The 14,275-nt window shown below is 29.6% G+C and overlaps 2 protein-coding genes across 10 annotated transcripts in view; one reads left to right on the forward strand and one right to left on the reverse strand.

Moving 5' to 3' along the window:
* Positions 1-14,275, forward strand: part of LOC144841564 (NADH dehydrogenase [ubiquinone] 1 alpha subcomplex subunit 10, mitochondrial-like) — a 242,600-nt gene that overhangs the window by 208,225 nt on the left and 20,100 nt on the right. The window lies entirely within an intron of this gene.
* The window catches only part of LOC144841532 (unconventional myosin-X-like), a 92,341-nt gene that overhangs the window by 43,786 nt on the left and 34,280 nt on the right, over positions 1-14,275 (reverse strand). For all 9 annotated transcript variants that reach the window (XM_078697902.1, XM_078697908.1, XM_078697901.1 and 6 more), the window contains exons 6-14: positions 11,889-11,902; positions 9,146-9,230; positions 8,603-8,706; positions 5,389-5,518; positions 3,527-3,645; positions 2,855-3,001; positions 1,474-1,641; positions 940-1,032; positions 183-334 (exon numbers count right to left, since the gene is read on the reverse strand). In XM_078697902.1, coding sequence (XP_078554028.1) covers positions 183-334; positions 940-1,032; positions 1,474-1,641; positions 2,855-3,001; positions 3,527-3,645; positions 5,389-5,518; positions 8,603-8,706; positions 9,146-9,230; positions 11,889-11,902 — 1,012 coding nt within the window. The remainder of the gene's footprint in view (positions 1-182; positions 335-939; positions 1,033-1,473; positions 1,642-2,854; positions 3,002-3,526; positions 3,646-5,388; positions 5,519-8,602; positions 8,707-9,145; positions 9,231-11,888; positions 11,903-14,275) is intronic.

The following is a 14,275-nucleotide window of genomic DNA, read 5'->3' on the forward strand; positions in this document are numbered from 1 at the left end:
TATATGTACAATATATGAATGAAAGTTCAGTTTTTGGAGAGTAGAAACCAGGGGGGGGCAACACATATTTTAAGACTATGAAGAATGCCTATTCAAGGGAATCTTAGGTGGGTCCTGAAGATCCCCATTAATTGCGGTTCACTATTTTCTACATGTCCATGATGCAACAACAATATACAAACCTGCTTTCTTTTATTGTTGTCAACATCTCATCTCTGAATGTATCTCGGTTTTTCTCTAGGAAGCCGGTTGTCTCGTAAAATACATCACCAGCATAATGCTTAATCCCAAACTTAGAATTGTTCACACGGGGCTTGATATAGAACCCATTTTTCTGTGGAGATACAGAATACATTTTCATAAAAATTAACTCAAATCTACTTAAACCACCGTTTTCTACTATTTATTGGTTCACAAAAACTTCAAATAAAATAAAGTTTCTTATCAGTCTCATTGCACAACTCTAAAGCTCTGTATACACTAACAAACCAGCTTGACAAAAAAAGTGTGATATGCCTAAATATGGTAATGATATGCTTAAATATGGTAGTATAGTATATAGTATAGTATATGACATCATCATGTCCTTATATGGGCACATCAAATTTTTGTCATATGAAGTTTGATAGTGTAGACAAGGCATCGATGTAAAGTTTCTTCTCAAAATTTCTGTAAGTCACTACATTTCATTAGCTTGGAAGAAGATTGATTTTTTGTGACAACATGATATACCTAATCGTAATTAATACTTCAGAAAAGAAAGATGGGCAACAGTGGCCCATATTCACCATTCAAACTTAGGCAAAGAAAATCACTTTCACGAATTAAGTGAATATCACGGAAATTTACATAATGGGGTAGCATATAAAATAGTTTGTCATTCAGTAATTGTCTGCCTTTCAGAGCATGGCATATCTAGAGAAGAGAGTTAATACATACAGCATGGTTGCTATGAAGCTTGTCCAACATGGTTCCATCAGTTCCTTTGGGAAATCGACTTTCTTCATCTATCAAGGATAACAATCCCAGTTTCTGTGTGCAAGACAAAGATTGTTATTTAAATATATAATATTTTATAAAGAATGGTAGATTGAACGTGCCTAAAACTTACTAAGAACTGTGGTTCATTAGTATCTGTCTGGAATTGGAATAAGTTGTGAAATCAGTTTCTCAAAAAAAACCAGATGTAAACCGCACTCAGTAACATAGAGAGGTACTTCATAAATATGAAGGGAAGCAAAGTGGAATTTGCTGATATGTGAGACAGGCTGTCCATTGAAATGGTTGTAATATATTTTCTCAGAAATTGGATTGTATTTCCTTGTTTTGTTTTGTTTTCATTATTGGTTTTTAACTACATTATTAGAAATTTAAAAACAATTTAAAAAAATTTTCCTCTGTTGTGGGCAGAATGGTTTTGTGTTGAATGATGTATACTACGAGGAGAATTGAAGTGCTTTAATAAGCTCTTACCCTAACAATAAGATCAAGACATTCTCCATTGTCTTGCCAATCAATGTCAACCCAATCGAGGCCTTCTGCGTTATATTCATGTTGTTCAAGGGAGAAGATGTGTTTGTTGAAATACTCTTGCAGCTTCTCATTGGCAAAGTTGATGTTGAACTGCTCAAATCGATTCACCTATGTATATTCAAATATTGATATTATGTTAGAATATTTAAATAAAGTAGGCAAGTGATAGCTCTTGGTCAATATGATTATGATCTTCTTGTGGACAAAGTTGATGTTAAACTAATCAAATTGATTCACCTGTCACATTAATCAAATATTAGTAGTGTATTAGATTATATTAATAAGAATTAAAGAAGTACTTAAGTGATAGCACTTGGTCAATATGTGTGTTTTTTGTACGTTATGTGTTAGAATTTGTACGCATTTAATCAATTATCATACACAATTGGAATTTTCCAATTGATATTACTTCCTGAGTTTTCTCTTTCATTTCTTATAATTTATTGCCATATTTACTATGATTTTCATTTTGTATAATTTAAAAAAAAAAAAAGATATAATGTGTGTGTGAACTTGTAAGAAATTAATGTATATTTTATTTGAGTTACCCTTCATGTACATATGTCAACTAGTAAAATTAAATTGTCCCTCATTCCACCTATTGTATTTCCATTTACCCACTGAAATTTAGTTTTTGTACCCAATATGTTGCCAGGGATGCAAATAATGGCAACATTTTAGAGCAACAATTTAATTATTAGGTCTACTTATTTTTTTAAAGCTTATTTATTTATTTTTTTATATTTTAGATTGGAATATGTTTCATTTGTATTTACAAGCACAAAATAAAAAATTGCTTGTAAGTTTGAAATAAATTGAAATTCACAACTGAAAGTACGCTACGCATGAGATTACCACTAGGAAGTTGATCTAGATCAATGTTTGCATAGCAAATAGTAATTAATCTCTAAACCGTTTGTTATGATTGAACAAATTAGATTTTTAATAGGAAGTGATTAGGAATAAGTGATTCAGCCATGTTTTTTTTTTCCTTAACTCAAATTCCAAAATTCTAATATTGACAAAAACTATTTCTGCTATTAAATAATTAGTAAATTAATCAGATACACAGTCAGTTGTTTTTTTATGTGTAAGCAAAACACCATATTGGATTTACGATGGCAGATAATTTTCAAAACTAGTTTAAAACCTTCAAAAATGTATATATAAGGAACAAACATCTCTCATGGTAATATATTTCATTATAGCTCTCTAAATAAATTTGTTAATAAATTGTGTTACATTTTAACTTGATGATTAATTCAGTTGATTCAGTTAAAATGTATAACTAATAAATGTAAACAGAATTATAATTTTTTACCTCAAAATTCTCAAATCCAAAAATGTCGAGAACTCCAACAGAATGGAATGTAGGTTTGGTCCGAATTCTCACATTAATTCTGCTAATAATCCAATGAAAGCATCTGGCATATAAATTCATTGCTAGCGAATCTCGTGAGTCTCGTGCCTGTAAAATATATCAAATTAGAGTGATTAGGTTGTTAAATAACATTAATTATATTTACATCATTAGTAATTATGGAAACTTTATTATTATTGTCAGATCGCCGAAGTTGGGATGAGAGACCATCTGGAAATATCGCATAGAGTGCTGTATATACTGAGAGCATGTGGCATAGTGTGTGATCACGCAATTGAGAGTTGGAGTTCAATGCGTGCTTGTCGCATTGCCTGTGTCCTTTAGGCAAGACACTTTATTTATGTTTGCCTCTCTCCACTGTACCCAGGTGTACAAATGGGTATCTTGTTAGGTCAAACCGCCAACCACGCTGATTAGCATTGGCTGCAGCATTATGGAAGATTATTTCCATAAGTTTTTGATAAAAAACAACCAACCCAGGACCTAATGGTAAATTGTAGTGGTGAACTGAACTACTAATTATCTTTTGCATTGTAATTTTCAATCCAAAAAGAATCCAATTTTTTATTTTTGAAAACCTCTAGTAGGCCTACCAAATATTTCATAAATTACCTGATGTTCATCAAGAGGAGTACTGATAAGCTCTCCCCTGAGTAGACGAGTCTTCTCTGTGAGAGCATTGGCTAATTGATATTCATCAACGCTTAGTAAATCTGCTGCTTGCTTTAGCACTGCAAATAGAAATAGAAATATTTTTAATTAAAGTAAATCAGTAAAGAACTACTAATAGAAAAAATAGGAATATACAGTACTGTTTTCTGCAATATACAAACAAGATAACATAACAGGCATTATATAAGAATTTATAAAATCCTTAAAAAAAGTTTAAAATGGATTGAAAACAATATTATTGAAAAATAAAAGGTTTTATATTCCATACAAATATGTTTCTCTCATGGAAGAAAGCATAAAAAACATGTGACCTATAATTGGTAACACTTTATTTGGTGTTAAGTTTTGAGTTTTTTTTAAAACTCGGTCCTCAGTATCATGATTGGAGGAGCCACTAAGTTGGCGATGATCCAGTCTGTAGTAATGTTATACATTATTTATTGTTATGTAAATTAAGATGTGAATAAGATAAACTTTAGGGAGGAAGTCTACATCTTCTACAGCTTCCTTATTTTAATATGTGGTATAGACAAACATTTTACGTACAGTATGTACGTACAGTATATAAGAGAATAATTAAATTCTTAATTTTATATTATGAAATGTTGATCAGGAAATGTGTATATTATGGTTTATCAGATCTGAGTAGATTCCTATGGTAGGTAACATGATATTCAACAACTACTCCATTGAACTCTTACATCATTAAGAGTGTTATTTCGGTATAAGAGTGCAATTTTGTAATATACGATTCTTTCACACAGTGAGCAACGGGAAAAATGCGCGACACAAGGCTAGCTGTTGATTGAGCGTGTTCGAAAATCAGCGTAAATTTTTCTACTCCATTTGAATGGTTAGGCCTGAGCCTAGCTTCTTGTAAATGAATGTTTTATATTCATGCAATGGAAAACAATTATTTCATTCAGTGAAAGATGATATGTTTCACCTCATGAAATTATTTGTACCATTGCACTCATCTCATTTTTTGTGGTACATCATGTGTTTTCAACAAGAAATAAGGAAAAGTTGATATGTTTCTCTTGTTATGCTAGAACCATCTTATGTAGAAATACAAAACATTAAAGTAAATTAACTCTAACTACTTCATGCTTCAGCCAATTGTAATACAACAAACCGACATGTCAAGAGACTTTATTTCCTTTTGGTGTACCACAAACCTTACTTTACTAGTGTTTATTCACCATGCAAACCTTTAAACAATAAAGAAAATTTAAATATCAAATTTTGACATTTAAATTTGGGTTTTGCCGATTTCAATACTGTACATAGACCTGATATCAGAAACCTGAAAATTTAGTACATGGATTTATTTATGTTGATTGTCATGGTAACATACATACATAAGAATCTTATTACAATCATCCAATATCCTAACTAGTTTGAAATTTGTAAACATTTAGAAATCAAAACTTTATGAATGTATAGGTCTGTTTCTGCTGCATAGCGCCGAATAAACCGTTTATTTCAAAATAGATTTAAAATACAATATATCGACTGCATTTCTGCAAACATATTATTTTGACAGTATTAACTGTCAAGTATATGTTCGCCCATTGTTCTCCCTTCATAATGTTGGTGTTAAATTACTAACAGCAGATGTATACGTACACTATAAGACGATTGTGGGTCACATAATATTAAAATAACTGCACTATAGCACACTCGACGTTATATACAATGCAGTACTCTTTTTCGCTTCGTGAAAATATAACCTTTCATCTTTCATATTATGAAATTATTTGTACCATTTCACTTATAAACATTCATTATTTGTATATTACCTGACATAGATGACACTTGTGCCCCACCGGCCGTGATAAAGTCTAGGTTGCCAATATGCAAGATGGCTCCTAGAAGCTCAAACACATCTGAAACCTGCTCATCATTTAGCTTCATGTCTTTTAATGCTTCCTAAAAATATACAGAAATAAAATTTTTTTTTTATAAAATCTTCTCTCAATTATATAAATATAAATACATATAAATTCAAAATATAAGTAAATGTCTTTGATTTATGTGGATGTCATGATGTGTTCTCGGGTATAGGTGATGATCGACCAGAATTAATTGCTCTATGAAGGCAACTTATCCAGGTAAATAACTAAGCACGAAGGCTCTATGTGTGTGCCAGCACATATGCAAGTATTTCTATTCAACATACAGAAGAAATCATATTCTATAAATATATTGTTCTATATTGTATACCCTATTCATTAGGGTCGTATATTCCCCTACGCAAAAATTCATTTGAAAAAAAACTATATGTATATTATTATTTTCCAATGAATGTAGTTTTTTGATAAATGATAATGATTGTGATTTTTTTCATTCATTCATACACTTTTTTTTTTATCACAATATAAACACCCCATGTACAAACATTCTCCACACTCTATTTGATGTAAAACATAATTATATATTCAGTATTCTGTGCTTTCATTACTCAATATGTGTATGATATGATGGTGGGCGTGACTAGAAATCTTGCACTAAGAAATGCCTATTCTCTTTCCAGCATCCCTCCAGGTACTGGATTACCCTTGTAAAATGGTAAACATCTATAACTATTACAAAAAATTAAAATAAAACACTATTGATTTTTTATTTTGAATAAATTAAAAGGAATGACCAAGGTCATTTTACAGGTGTGCTTTCAAAAAAATCAACATAGCATTGAAACAGGAAATAAAAAATATCAGACTTTAGATGCAGTAATAATTTGACTAAAAACAAAAATGTAAGTGTATTACCAAACATAAAACTATTTATGTTATGCTACTGTATAAAGTAAGTAGCAGTATTAAATTAGGAAATTATTTTTGTTAAAACATAAAGTGTTCAGTTTATAGATTTCATTTTGAGCGTGTCTGTTTATGGTTCAACTGTTTTATTCAGGAAAAACAATACAAGTCATACAAAACAGATAAATAGCAGTTCCTATAGGAAGATTCAAGAGCAGCAAAAGAGCCACTATTATAAAAAATGATGTGAACCTCCACCTATTACTTATTAAACACAAACTATATATTTAAATATTAACTACAATAATATAACACATAGTTAATTTAAAATTGCCTAATGAAAACAGTGAACACAGAATATGTATATGCAAACATTTGAATTAAATTTAAAGATAAAACTGCAATAAATTATTATATACCTAGAGATACTAGTTGATGACCAAATAACCAACTAATCTGAACATAAAAAAAATTTGCCAAAATTTGTATAATTTGGTGAACTCGAATAAATGGCACAGTTTGATAAGAGCACATAAATGGACACGGAAATGATACTTGTTCAATCATTTTGTAAATAAGGAAGAAGCACCATAATCTCATAAACTATACACTTTAAAAACGTCAACACCGGCTTACATGATTATCTATAATCTTTTTTTTTAAATTAAAAAAAGCTTAATTTTTTATATAGTTTTGTTGTCAGCCTAAGAGCGTATATTAAATCTATGCATAGAAAATCTAGTAAGGTAGATTGTGATAGCTTAAAGCACTTTTACTAATGGATAAGTTGAATTAGAAATTGCTAGAAGTTGTTAGTATCACTTTTGTAACCAGAGGACTCTTGCGCTTAAACGAGTGTCTTATTGCTCTCATCAACGGCGTGTTGGACATTTCACCTCTCTTCGGTTATTTACAATGTGCCAATGAGATCATTGATATCAAGCATTGTGTCTCTGTTCTTGCAAGGAAGTTTTCAGTTTGCCTCTGAATTCTACAGCCTGTTTGCCATTTCACCTCACGTATGTTATTTATAATGTCTGTATCAAAGCGATAATTGATGTTTTAAAAAATGTGTCTGTGAGAAATCTGTATAATATAGCACAAAAAATGTTACATTTTGTATCAAAGTAATGTTGTATTGTCTTAAGAATGTTTCATAGTAGTTTTAGTATCAAACGAGGGAGAACAAATGTTAGTAAATGTAATAAATCTCAGAGGATGTTAATTTTCTTATGTTTATACATGGAATGTTCTCAATGTTTATGTTGTAAAGCTAAGTTCCTGGCGAATACAGAATATAACTTGAAACACAAGTTCAATTTTCAATAAAATTACTACTAGGATATGGCAGATTATGAAAGGAGTAATGAAAAAACACTGTAGTGCATAATAGGCCAAACGTGTGAGAGATTTCAGCCACAGTGGAATCTCATGGCTAGGGCTAGCACTTCCTTTCTTGTAGGCAAAAAGACACTCTTTATTTACGTTTTCAGTTAATAAAATTGTCAATAAAATGAATTCAAATATAACTGTACTACAAGAAATATAAGAGGTAAATATTTTCTTACTGTTATTCTTTTCAAATATCTTTTAAACAAAAACTATTAGATTTTGTATAAAATCTATATCAAACAAGTTCACAATTTCTCGCTGTTGTGGCACGCTGATACGCATACCTTCAGATGTGTTATTGTGTTTTTCTTGTTATATCTTGTAATATTTTTACATTATTTACAATGTGTTAGTGTGATTGCAACACTTTAGTTTAATGTATCCGACAGTCACTATAATATTAACAATGTTTGCATTAAAGAGATACTTGTTTAAAAGCTTCCTACAAAGTGTTATTTATATTCTTTCTACCAATGAAAATCACTTGTTTTAATGTACACCGCTAGTCTGAAATCCAACTCATGTGATTTTACGATTCAAATTGATGCTTTGAGAATACGACACTAAATTCTAGCACTTATGTTTTTTTTTCGTTAAATGTTATTGTACCGTGTATAAATCATGATGAAATTCTTGTTGAGTCATGCCGGACTTAACGCTTTAAACGTGACGATGTTTTAACCTCGTAAAATTTTACAACGCATGAAAATTGTAATTTGATTTATTAGAAGTTTAACTTTATTAACATGATCTTCATGTTAATTTGAAGATTATTTGTAAGAAAAAATATCACATAATTGTAACTACAACATGAGTTCACACCGATGTATACTGGTACAAAATCATCAATTTGAATACTCACGTTAACTTCTGAGAATATTTGTTGATCATTGATATTTGGATCCTTTATACATCCACTCTGGTTTATATATTTGTATTTCTCTGGTGCACCTAGTCCAAGTTTTTCTAGAAAAATAAAAGTGAATATTTGATATTGTTTATTAAATTTATATAAGCGGTCATCAATAATTAGTTGGAATTTAAAAAAAATTGTGTATTTGGAGTATTTTGTTTAACCTGTATGGTATACTGTAAATGAATGCACACTTTGGCTTGCGGAGTATAATATGATGATATAAAGAATTGAACATTGAACAATGTTTTGAAAAGAGTTATACACAAGCTACGACTTCATACGTTTCTAAATTCAAGGTACATCTACATATTTCATTTAGGAAGCAAAGCTTTCTCTACTCTGTTCTATCATACAACAATATACTACATTTAACACCAAATTTTATTGCAGACTTTCTGTACGTGACATACTTCATTCAATGTTATACTAATGATGATGATAGTGTGTCTATTACAACAATTAATAATAAATAAATTGATAGCAAATTACGTTTCATTTCGTCTGGAGCCCCTAGTATTAATGCATAGAAGATGTGGTAATTCCTTTCGCCTGGGTTCTGACCAACTACTCGATTCTAAATAAGAAAGAAAGATTTATTAATTAAATGTAAAATTATAAATAGGATTTTATTTGCTAAAACTTAAATAAGAGAAAGTGAGTGCAAAAACTTAATTGGTAATTGAATCAAGGCAATCTAATAACAGAATGCTGAGCTCCAGAGATCAAAGGGTTTATCTGTGGCTGCGACTAGATCAGTTCCATGGCCTTAACAGACACTGCGCCATGGAGAATAATGTATAGTACAGTATTGTTGGTATTTGTTACAGCCAGACAAAAGATCAAAGGATTGTTATGAGTTCCTATCTTGGCAAGGCAAGCTCATGGTGCTGTTGTAGATTGCCTTGATTGAATACTAGGTAACGCTGGGGAAATTGGTTGGAGGTTAAATGGTACCAACCCCCCTTTCCAACAAAGAAGAAAATGAACTAAGGTATCATTGGATGTCAAACAATTGTTTCCACGCCATAACCACTGCATCTTGGAAATGAATGGAAGAACTGTCACTTAATTGTGCCAATGGAAGTCAATTTTCTTTCTTTTATTTTTTGAGGACAACTAAAAAGATAATCTTATCAAGTGGGGACTTGTGTTAATGAAATAAATGCTGTAAACCTCAAATTATATAGGTTTATGGAAAAAGCAGGGTTTAATTAGGAAATTTGTATTCTCCATGCTACTGTAGAATATATTATAAGGAATTGGAAAAAGTCTTTCTATATCTTTTGTTGTCGAACAAAGTGCAAAGAAAACCTGATTACTTCATAAAATGTATTATATGCATAATAAAGTTAATATTTATGAGAAAACACATTAATTCAATATTTACATTAAAAAATATATTAACATACGAGAGAACATTTTGAAAGAAAGGTCAAGAATTTAGGTCATGTACTAGATTTTTAAATAATTAACATGTTCCATGAGTTTAAATGTATTTACCTGAAATGTATTATTTCATCTGACTGTTTATGTTTATTACGGTTACTATTAGCATAAATTATTAATTGTATATGAAATTAAGTATAAATGAATTTGTTAAATAAAATATTAGAGTCTTTGTTAAGTTACTATAATAGCATAAAACATTTTATTAGGAATACAAATGTGGTATTATTATTGTTACTAGGTGTCTCTATTAATTAGAATTATTTTTATTTAGAACCAAATTATAATTTATGTTCTTTATACGCATCTACTAAATCTGGTGAAAGTTCACTCAGGTTGAAATATGAAATTAGGTAAACAATTGCTAAATAAAACAAGTGTTTTTATCATATTTATATTTATAATCAGTCTTTTTAGTATAACTTTTATCTCTAAATTATATCTGCTGACCAAAAATGTACTGTGGTATGGTACATATAAATGACAAATAAGATGGACAAAAAACTGTGATTGTACAATTTTGATGATTATTAAGATTTTTAATTTTTCTTAAAATATGGTTAGATTGTATATTTAAGGGTTAGGTTTATTATGTAGTTGGTATTTAAATTATGTAGGTGGTGTTCGATTGATTATCTATATTGAATTTTAAAAATCTTGCAGGCGATTTTGGCCATAAACGATCAGAATTATAGATAAATTATGACAAAAATAATTTTGTATTTAGTGTTATTGGGAAGAGTTGCAATTTTCACACAGCATGAAATCAACATTAGAGGATGATGGGCTATATCCCAGGGCTTGATTATTATACAAATAATAAATTATGTTATACCAGTCTGTACATGGTAATCAAAAGAAATAATTTAATTAGATAACGCAGACAAAGGCTACAAATATAAATTAGAATACATGTCTATATAAATAATACAACACTTAGTTACCAGTACACTATAAATGACTACTTTGTTGTTGATGATGACTCATATGCAACTAATATACTGTTTTCAATGGATGGTAATATTGTAATACATACAGTATAGCCTCATTTTTCTCTTTTGAAATTAGTTAATGCATTTATTGATTGAAACTAAAAATAAATGGCAACAACAAAGGAAATAATACTTAAAACCGGAAAGTAGTGTTTATCACAAAATATAACTTTTAAATATATGAAATTATGCATATTATAATAATTGCATACAATGTAATTAAACGATGCTTGTGCACTTTCCTTATCTGGAAAATACGGAAATGTTAATAGCTCATTTAAAGGAAAACATAGTCAGATTTACAGACAATTCAAAATCCAAACTCCAGAATTTGTTTTCAATTGACTGAAAAAAAATATCCATAGATATCGAAGGGTAACTCCTAACAACATTCATATGTACTCCACTTATTTTTTGACAGTGGTGAAGCATGACGAGTGTTAAGAATTAGGGCCGATTTACACAGACGAGTGTTAACAATATTACAAATATATGTCTGTTATTCCTTACGATCAATTACACACAACGTGGAGGGGACGGGCGGTTTCCGTTCAAGTAAGAAAAGCTATGTGGTTTTCCGCTTACCATTACTGCTCCTCTGTGTAAATTGGCCCACCCTCAATGATCAATCAATATTCTTTTAAAGGTATATATTTTTAGACATTTCAAAGCTGAAGATGCCCTTTAATTTTGGCACCTATAATGCATTTGTTAATTAAATTATTAATGTTATCGCTGAAATATAAATTTAAAAAGAACGAACAGAAATCAAGGATAACCTAATGTCTTCTTACCTTTTCAAGCAGGTCTGGTAGTTGAAGAAAATGGAAGCTAAGGAAAATGGATGATATCTGTACAAACTTAATACATATTTAACTGTTATTAAATAGATCAATAAAAAACTTACTCCAAATAATGAGATGAAAATCAACATTTCAATCTTTATTGGAGCTAATTATTAATTATTAATGATTTTATATTGTTTATTTGCTTCACCATCATTTTAATTAAACTTACCTAAATACCTTATTTATTTATTCAAATTTATATGACTTTGCTTCAAGTACAATGATTAATAAAAGAGAATGCTGATGACGTATTAATATGTTGATGGTGTTGACGATAATAAAAACATTATTATAAATAATGATGAATTTTAATATATTTTAATGACACTGTAAGTGATGATAATAATGATGACCAGTAAAATATTCAATAATTTCAAATATGATTATGAAATGGTTGAATAAATTACAGACAACTGACAAATGTAGTGATTTATTGGTTAGAATGCCGTTAATTTATTATGATTATTATAAGTTTTCTTACTGAATTATAACATATTAAGACAAAAATTTAAATTTGAGAGGCCATATTTCTGCAAAAATGTCTTGCCCTTTATCGGATGGACTTGCGCACATCTCTTTAATCATCATCTCTTTTTCCTAACCAGGCATTGGCACTAGACTTTCCTTAAGTTTCTAGTTATTGTATTTTGTAAGTTGATAGTACACCAGTCAGTGTTAGATTTTTGCCTGTAATCTAGATGAACTGTATTATACGTATAAAACGCTATTTGTGACAAAAATATAAATATAAATACAAATAATTTCATTCGGTGAAAGATGAACATTTGCTATATTTTCACCAGCTCATACAATTATTTGTACCATTTCACTCGTACATTCATTATGTGTAATAAAATTCTATATATTCGATATTATTTCATTAACTTCCTTATTACCATTCATGTATATATAAATTACTACAGTCCTTTTATTTCACATTACTTTCAATTTCTGTGATATTATTATTACGGTATAAACATCAAAGTAAAACCGAGAAATAAGTTTCAACAAATGCTGTATTCATAATTTTATAGTTGAACCACCAAAATATATCACTTTCATTTTTAGTTATTTATAGAAACAAAATCTATATTTTGAATTATGAATGTAGCTAATTGATTGATTAACTGTCAGAAATATTCACATTATAATCCAGATTTCTGAGCAAATGTTTTAAATCGATCAACAGATTGAAAGAATTTAAAACTGATCAAATTGTTGCAATATTTGATGGCAAATTTCATTCTCCTGTTATTTTCCATTTGGTATTTAGTTAACCGAGTATTTTACCAATAGTTTTAAGGCCAATTAAAAAGACCATTAGTTTCACCTATCCATAATAATATTTTGGAGATGAATGAATCTTCTTTAACTATTCTATTCTTTTATTTAATGTTATTTTCAAAATGTGCGTAATCCATAAAAAAAAGGTTGAAAGACTTTTCCATTGAAATTGCATTAACACATTTGTCATTCATTACAAGTATGTAAAAAGTTTACATTCTTATGTTGATAGATCACATAGTACTAAAGCACTAACCAAATGGTGGGACTTAAATCACTAAACTGGTTTTCATACACCTAGACCACAAAGATTGCGTTGATGGCTAGAGTTAGGTATGATAAATGCTATCGAATGTCTCACTAATTAAACTCTCTATATTCTTTTCTTATTTCATCGTACCATAAACATGCTATACTTGGATTTGGACCTAGAATTCTGTCACCAATATAGGGTACTGTAGCGTTAAACCAGTTATATGTGTGACTCATCCTTTGACACCGCAAGCATTCCTAGAAAAGAGGATAAAATACCCACAAACATAAAAGTTAACCCTTGACCTTGGTCAATCCTATATTAAAACTATAGAAAACAAATCAATGATAGTCTAAAACTTTAATTCCAAGTCTGTTATTTTTTATTGTAATAAAATGATGATGATTTTGGAAAATAATGGCACGGATAATCAAACACAATAGGAAACCTTGAACGACAAAACTGGGTTCGGCTAAACAGGATTCTTTCAAATATTGTGTTGCTTTTAGTACAATATAAATTTATAAAATTATTTAAAAAAAAACTTTATAAAATGGTTGCTTAAAAAATTGTACTTTGGGATGGGTAATTTCTCTGGCAAGTAACTGCAAATTTCATGGCAGTCTACAGTATTTAAAGTATAGCAGTTGACATACTATTATTAAACTGTGTGTAACACCTTTAAATAAAATAAGTTACTAACAAATTAATGGTATAATTATGTAAGGTTATGATTAATATCGACATTAGAGACAAAAAATGATATATTTGGACGTCACAGGGACTGGCATGGAAA

This window comes from Antedon bifida, chromosome 4, assembly GCF_963402885.1.
Source record: "Antedon bifida chromosome 4, ecAntBifi1.1, whole genome shotgun sequence".
NCBI classification, from domain to species: Eukaryota; Metazoa; Echinodermata; class Crinoidea; order Comatulida; family Antedonidae; genus Antedon; species Antedon bifida.